Genomic DNA, 8561 nt, shown 5'->3' with positions numbered 1-8561 from the left:
TCATATTCTAAAAGGTTACTTTCACTTCCACCAAAGTAATTTTCTGGCATGATATTTGTATTTTTACTCAAGTATTGCCATCACTGCTAGTATGTCATAATTTAGTCTATGTTGTGTATAGTAAAAACATGACAGCTCATGTATCTCATTTGGTAGCGCATTGGACAAGCTGGTCAGGGATTTAAATAAAATAATAATAATAATTATACCTTTAATGCACCAGAGAGACTATGGAAGAAATCTTCTGCCAAATGCAATATATGTCAATTTCTTTAGGACACAAGGTAAAACTGACATGTAACAGGTAATAATCCCAAAATTGTGTATATCTACAACAGTCTCAGTAAATCTCATTATTTTATATCACATTGATAAGATTTTTACCACTAATGGCATTTATTCTATTTCTTGTTTTAGTTTTTTAGTTCATGTAAAATCATGACAATTAATAAAAGGGAAAGTATAGTGTAAATTCTGGTAGACGACTGCAAATAATCAATAACTGTTGAGTAGTTTTAATTTCATTTAATACAATTATTATACAATGCAATATTAGTATAAATTAATATTAATAGATATTAAACGTAAAATAACTTGTTATATTATAAGCAAAAACAGATTGGATGGAGCCCATTTATAACATTATCAACTCGTCAATTAATCTAGGCCATGTCCCAGGACACTTTAAACTGGCCATCACTAAGCCTCTTCAAGAAACCAAACTTAGACCCCAATGAACAAAGAAACTTAAGACCGATTTCAAGTCTCCCTTACCTGTCAAAAATATTAGAAAAAGTATTGTGCACTCAGTTGTGTTCTTTCTTACTAAATAATGACATGAAAAATTTCAGTCAGGCTTTAGACCCCCATGGTGCGGCGCCCCTATGCGCCGCATATAGCGCATACCCACTTTTTGCGCCACTGATTATTTCCATAATAATCATGCTTGTTCCATAAACACCATGCACTGTGCAGTGTTTGACCTTTTTGGTGTTTTTCAGTTTTTCTTATTTTCTCCTGTAAAGCTGCTTTGGAACAATGCACATTGTGAAACTGATGAAACGGTTTAATTTATTTTATATGTTTAATATAAGCTAATAAAAGTGAAGTAATTGTGTTTTCATGCAGGCTATACGTTTCATTTTAGTTGATTGTTAATTTGGTACGTTTGTGGTTGCTTTTCTTGTACAGCAAGTAGGCTATAAGCATTGATAATTCTCTAGATCTTTATAAACCCTAAAGCAAATCGTTTGGGTAAAACCTGTAAGTTCTCCTGACAGACGAATGTGCAGAAAATCTACCCAAGGGCACATGTCCCATTGTTTTTTTGCTCTCGTCCCCCTCTTCTGCTAGATCTTACGACCCCCATGTGCACATAGGCCAAGCGATGGCGAATGTCGACATGCGAATTCCCGCGTAACTGTACACCTCCTCGTATGTTGCCTGGGGGACTTTCTGTCTGTTCTGCAACATTGTGAGACGCAAGAAGTGTGTGACTGTGCCTCGTCCTTTTCTCTAATTCATCAAAGCATCGTGATCTCGACGCGAGACTCGTGAATTATACAGAAGCAGCATCGGGGTGGCTGATTCAATTTTAATGATGTCAAGAATGCTGTGAACAAACAGCGGTGCTCACCACGCTCTGATGTGCGCGATGGAAATCGCATTGTGTCTCTTTATTTCCCAGTCTTCTTAACTGTTGGAGGAAAGAAAAGAACACGGGGGTATTCCCATGGAAACCACGTCTTCGTGTACTGTCTGCCGCGCTATGCGGGGATGAGAGATGGACTCAGTCTTGATTAAGAAAACGGCATGCTTCACCTGGGTTTATTGTTGAGGGAGTCAAGTTGGCTCTCAGGGTTATCTCCATTTTTTTTAAATCTGACGGGTTAACACTATCAATAAGCAGCCATTGATCGGTTAAACCATGGGTTAAACAATAATAAAGGAAGGATGAAATAGGATGCGGCTATTCACACGCACACGCGCACGCGCACACACACACACACACACACACACACATATATAGGCTTATATATATATATATATATATATAGGCTACAATTTGCGAACTCATTGAAAAAATATATAATTCCCATTTTGCTGATTCCTGGCGTAAGCATTTGCACTTGTTTGTGGTTTGTTTCTTGCATCAATTATTACGTAAAATATACACAAATATGTATTTCTGATCAAACCAGGTTTTTCTGTTCCCTTTAAAAACCGCTCTATGTCATTTCTAAGCGCCTCCACGCGGGGGCGCGTCGTCTCATTTCATCCGCGCTCTCTCCTCCAGCGGAACGTTTGCCAGCCGCCCCCTCTCTCCTTTTCCACGCTGCTTTAGCGACGCGAAGCCACAAAGCTGTCGGCGCTGGGCAGTGGCACCTCGCCGCTTCAGGGTGAAGATGTTCGGCAGTTTGTGCGCTCGTAAGTTGGCTCGCCGTTCACGGTCAGCGTTAATAGCCGCTCTGACAGTGCTGCTGGTCCAAACGCTCATCGTGTGGAACTTCAGCAATCTGGACACGGGTGAAGACAGAAAAGACAACGCCAGAGAGAAGAGGGACCGAATCGGCATCAACAAAGCCTACAGCGACTACCCGAAGAGCGGCATCCAGAGGAGGCATCACCAGCCGCCGCTGGGCAAAGCGTCTATTCGACATAAACAGCAACCGGTAAGGCTGAAATTTTCCATCGCTCTTATGAAAGACCTCAACCTCACAGCGCTCCATTCATTCCGCGGGTCCGCCTTCTGTTGAGTCCGTCATAACGGGCCCGTTCCCATTCGGAAAGGTTGTCTGGTCCCCAGAACTAGTGTTTCGGGGTGTTTTTCCCACAGGCATCGCGAACGGAGGGAGAATGTTTTTTTTTAAGCGGGTTTCTTGTCTAAATGCATAAGCAGACCTGAGAGTGTCACGGCGCGTAAGATGCCGTTTTGTTTGGTACTTTGTAGCATTTATCTGACTGATCGCTGCCCACCACAACTCTGGCATTAAGTTGTTGCTGTAGTAATAGTAGATGCGCGTAACACCTCCGAGTCTTATGAATTGTTTTAATAGCATGATCATGTTGCTCGTGATTTGTCATGGCCTTTATGAAAACTGAAAGGATGTGCGATATAATCCTGTTCTAGGTTAATGAACGTCGTATCCCGTAATGACAGGAATATCCATATTCCTCGGTTTTAGATGAAAACGGTGTAATTATTTGGGTAGATAATGTAGAAACATCATTTAACAAAACTAGTGTTAAATACAGAACTATCCTAAATACTTCAGCGAATTTCATTTCAGCTGTCAGAAGATGTAAATGTTGCCTTATCTGTTTAAAAGCAAAATTTGCGTAATTGAATTTCTAGTTAGTCTTGACTATTTTTGCATACTTTTCTTAACCACGTTAAATAATGTTAAATGTTAAGTGACACAATTTATTGAATGTTTCCATTCCCGTGACTGTGAGGTGTTTACCTAGATAGCAGTTTAGTTGTTGTATTGTATCATTTATGTTGCTTGATTTTGTTATGTCAAGAATGCCATCTGTCTAGGCAGCTGAATGGGTTTTGAGAGACCGCCAAAAAGTATAAAATATTAAACGGTTCCTGTCTTTAATTCACACTGAATACCTTAAAGGCGTCATGTCAGTGATGTGCTGAATGCTCAAAGCATCACAGTTTTTAAATGTAATTGTATCATGTAATATTTCATTAATATAATGCTTATTGGTTTTTCTAAAAACTGTTAGAAACCTTTACATTATCAGTAGCTTTGGCATGTTTTACCCTCGTTCAATCGCCATGTCATCTTGTGTCCATGTTGAGGATGTAAATCTGTATTAATGTAAAATCTGAGGGCTGGAGCAGATTTTCACTGCAGGCTAATGTAATCACCATTTGGTTACCATGTGGTACTTTCCTTTTAATTGCAAAGGCGTTCATTTAGTTTTTTAATCCAGGTGTAATGTAAACTACAGTAAGCCCGCAGCGATGTTCCATCTCATTTAGTCTCTCGCTGATATACCCGACTTGTTGCTCCATCTGTGTCTAATGTGATAACTCTATTCTTCCGTGGTCGAATTTAAGCCTGAAGTCTAAAGTGCGCGCCTTGATCCCTCCAGCACTAACCGTTGGTGCCTTTGCACTCTGAATTCTCTGCAGGACTGGCTTCTCAGTTTTGCCTTCGTTGTCGCAGTTTGGCACCAGCATTAATGTCCGGTAAATGTGAGCATGTCAGCAGAGGGGCTTGCTACCATCATGCTTTGGTGGTGTGAAGTGTGTGTATCTTTGGTCTCGTCTGTTCTGAAATTCTCCCTGTCGAGAAATCACCCTCAGTCCAACTCTGCTGTGGGAAGCTTGCTGTGCCACTCAATGTCTTCAAACAAAGCTGATAATGATATTCGAGTGCGGTGTGACCCAAGCATCAGTGACCCTTTTGTCAGTGCTGGATTGATGAAGTGTTCTTGTGCACACACTCTCCTCTTCTGTATCTTCTGGATTTCTTGCTATGTCTCTTTTCGCATTTGTTTGCAGCTGCGTTGTGCTATTTATTCTTGCAAACAGGATTGGCCGAGGAATAAAGTGGGTGCTCGCAGCCGTGCGATTGTTTTAGCTGGTTATCGCGATCCTCGCTGTGGAGTCGGTAAGGTGGGCGAGCGGAGAGATAGGTGGACAGTACTAGAAACCTGAGAGTGTTTCAGAAGATGCATGAGAAAGCTTTGAGACCACTAGACAGTAAATAGACCCCATGTCGGTCTGTTTTTGTCTGTTGGCTTTATTCTTAATATAAGTTAAATGTTGGAGTTGAATATGACTAATTTGTCAGCTGTGATATGTTTTTAATGCAGTGTACTGATGCTGTTTATTATATTAATGAAAATGGCTTTTGAAAGTAGAGTGTGTTTGCATGTAAAACCGAGCTTTTGTTGTAGTGCTGTTTCACTACTGGCCTCTCTTAACTCAAAAGAGAGCCAAATTAATTTAGGTGTGATTCATTTCTTTTTGTCCTGCAGTTTGTGTAGCTGCTGACTTTAATATCAGTGACACGTTTGCTGGCACAAATTGTCCAGAGTTCAGCCTTTTTGAAATATTATCTCTCGCCTCTCAGGGCCCATGTAGACGCTTTGCTAAACACTGCATTAACCTTGTCGTTTGCATGTTATTTGAATATTTTGTGATTTTTTTGGGTTCTGTGCTGTGTTGGTTTCTTCCAACCTAAAAGTGGAAGTTACATTTTGTGAGGAAATGGAGATGTCAGCAGAAATAATGAGAAGTGGATTAGGCCCCAGATAAATGTGGAATTTTTCTGTAAATCACAAAATGTAATAATTTTTGAGCTTGGAGGATATTTTACTACGTTTTTTGTAAGTTTGGAATTTCCAAAGAAACCGAAAAAGCCATACTTGGGTGTTAGACACTAGAAATTAAACATTAAAGGGGTCATTTTGACACGGCTAAATCAAATATTATAATTTGTTTTAAATGTGATGCAATGTGTTTACACGATTTAAGGTTAAAAAAGCTGTATTACACATACAGTGCATGTTTGATCTTCTTTTTTCCCCGCCTCTTTGAAACACGCTGATTTTTTACGAAGCTCATCGCTCTGAAAAGCGAGGTGTGCTACCATGGCCAGTTAACCAGCGCGTTTTTGTCCAATATTGCAAGTGTGTGATGGAAATGTAACACCTTTACCATATTTATAATATCAGGTTCCAAAGCAATTGTACTGACAGGTATGTCCACCTTACTTGCTTAAACATTTGGGCGGTCTTAGTCAAATCTGATCATAAACTGACGTAGATTTTTGGGGGTGTGGTTACACGAGGCGTTTAAGGCAGGTCTGGGTGAGGATTCACTTTTAGATAGAATCTTTTGTTTCCGACACTTACAATTTAGCAATTTTAGGTGTCGAATACATGTATGGGCAACTTGTAACACACCAAAGACCCTGAAAAACACATATTTGTGCCATATGACCCCTTTAAAGTAAATGTGGAAAATGTGTTGTATGAAATATCACTTGAATGTCTTGCCAAAGCTATATGATGTTTTATTAACAAAGTTCGGGAGGAGCATGTGTGGATAACTAACCCGGCTGGCTTCCCATGACTCACCTCACCCACCAGATAATTAACCCGGCTGGCTTTCCATGACTAACCTAACCAATCAGATCATCAACCCTAATGGCTTTCTATAAACTAACCTCACCAGTCATCCTACCAGCTCGGGAGAAAACCCTTAAAAATAGACAAGATGCCTTACCTGCCTTCTCCCTACATTTTCGCAGCATCCATCCTCCACCAAGACTCCTAACCATCAGCCTGTTTTTACCGCATCTTAACGGGGGGAATGACCACCATACTGTGGGTAATGTCTAAAATGCTTCTACATACAATGAAAGTGGATCCGGACCCACGGATGGAGCTCTAAAAGTCTCAGACTAATAAATCTACAGTAGACTACACATCAATTTAATCGCATGGGATGCAAGTAATTGTTAATCTCTTTTAAATGTTAGTTTAAAAATACTACTATTTATGTAAGCTCTGGTTAATTAAAACTGACAAATACAACTTTGATTTTAAATAGTAGGCCTAAATGTTTTAATACAATTAACATTAGATTAACAATAATAAATAATAAAATAATATTACTCATGGTCTAGTCTTGTTCAAATTCACTTTAGATAAAAATATAGTGCCTTAATGTTATGGCAGTTTTGTCCCTATGGTATCGAAAAACGTATCAAATATCTATATTTTTTTAGCTATCGAATCGAGGGTAGATTTCCTCTACAGCAGACAGATGTGTTGCAGGGTCATTCCATATGTTTTGCTTGTTTGGGGTCGGAGTTAACGTGGCAATAAACGACACTTCCTTTGCTGGTTTAAACACGCTCTCATTAGCCAGATGCCGCTGCGCACCAGGTGATCGGAACGGCACGTTTATCTCGTTACCTCACATTCTGATTCTCTGTAGGTCAGCCGGTCCCACATGATCCAACATCACCTGGCTCCTGTCGCCACAGGACGTTCCTGATGCGAGGGCAGCCTGGTACGATGGTGATCAATCTTGTATGTTGTGCTCAGCGTGTATGTGCACTCAATGTGCTTGTTATCCGCCGACTAGTCGGCCCCTGAATGAGCGGTGGGATCCCAGAAGGGAGGACTCTGGGGACCGTCACATAGGTGACCGCATACACACAGCTTACTCACTTATGGAAACACAGTAGCATGTTGTCCAGGAATGGTCGGTGAGGTGTGGGTACATTGTCTTTTCTTGTTATTGAGTTGTTGAGCTGTTTTGTCCTCGCCGTGCAGTGCTGACTCACACTCTGTCAGAACGCCTGAATGCTTACAGACGATCTCTCTGTCTCTGGTGCTTTCTCTTTCCCTCTCTTCCCTCATCGCTCTGCCTCTCTCTCCACCAATATTTGATCTAGGCTGGTCGTTATTTTGCTGGATCATCAGAAACCGCCCCAGGGTGCTCATATGGTCCAACTTCAGTTGGACAGCTGCCCTGTTAGCATTTCCTCGCCCGCATTAGCGCTTAAACAGGGAGGGAAGTATATCTCAGACCTTGTAAAGATTAATGACGACGAATTGCGAAAGTTAAACCCGGTTGTTTTTATACGGGCTTGGAAGTCCCAAGGCAAAGTCCAATTTTTATAAGGCTGCTTATTTTTCTTTTCCAGAAGACCTGGAAAGATAGAAGAGAGTGGTTTGACTTTTACGTAATGAACCGAGCCAACACCTATTGATTTGTTTCTCTCAGTTAAGCTGATGGTTATCAGAAACAATTCCATGATGTGCTCCCCTAATGAACGGGGCGCGGGCCCATTGCTTCGGCAACGACTTCATCTAGTAAAGAGAAAGAAAGTGCTTGGGTTGGTTTTTCGCACCAGGCCCTGTGATAAATACTTTTTGTCTTGGCGCGGACACAGAGGTGAAAATTGTTTCAAGTGTCTGAATGTCTTTTGTGTTGGGCTTGAATATTTTACTTTAGGTTCTTTGTAAACATGTCCATAAAAAGTGAGGTAATTGTTATGTTGTTGTGTAAGCTTGACAGCACAATGGTGGCTTGTCATAGATATTGGAAAAACAGCAAATTGGTGCACTGTAATGCTACAATTAACATAACTGTGGAAGTTTGCTATTCATGAACGGCTTAGTGTACTGTAACTGGCCCTTAATTCAGTCTCAGTCCTGTCATTGCTGGCTCCTGTTTGTTATCACTCACTGTGTGGACATGGGGGGAGGCGGGGCTTGTGGAAGTTAAGCTAGGGTGGGCGGGTTGATGTGGTGTCATTGTGTTGAAGTCTTTATTGACTGTTTCATTGTATGTTTGCGGTTGTGTTTTTGACTAGAATAAGGATCAAAGCAATCGGCACTTTCACGCAGGGTGATGACATCACAACAAACACAAGCGCAGCTCTTAAAGGAATAGCTCACACCCAAAATTCAAACTTTACATCTTGTGTCACACATTACTTTTGTCTTTAGAGGTTTTTTCTACAGAGTTTCACTGATATTAGATTTTTGGGGAGGTCTGATGGAACTCAACATGTGCA

The 8561-nt window shown here is 40.9% G+C and overlaps 1 protein-coding gene across 1 annotated transcript in view; it reads left to right on the top strand.

Annotated features, from left to right (window-relative positions):
• The first annotated feature begins 2251 nt into the window (after positions 1–2251).
• The window catches only part of xylt1 (xylosyltransferase I), a 47893-nt gene continuing 41583 nt past the window's right edge, over positions 2252–8561 (top strand). The window contains exon 1 of the mRNA XM_079455728.1: positions 2252–2672. Within this exon, the coding sequence (XP_079311854.1) occupies positions 2406–2672 (267 nt within the window). The 5' untranslated portion in view covers positions 2252–2405. The remainder of the gene's footprint in view (positions 2673–8561) is intronic.

Source organism: Barbatula barbatula, assembly GCF_947034865.1.
Source record: "Barbatula barbatula genome assembly, chromosome: 5".
Lineage (NCBI taxonomy): Eukaryota > Metazoa > Chordata > Actinopteri > Cypriniformes > Nemacheilidae > Barbatula > Barbatula barbatula.
The sequence above is the reverse complement of the archived record's forward strand: the minus strand, read 5'-3'. Positions and strand labels throughout refer to the sequence as shown.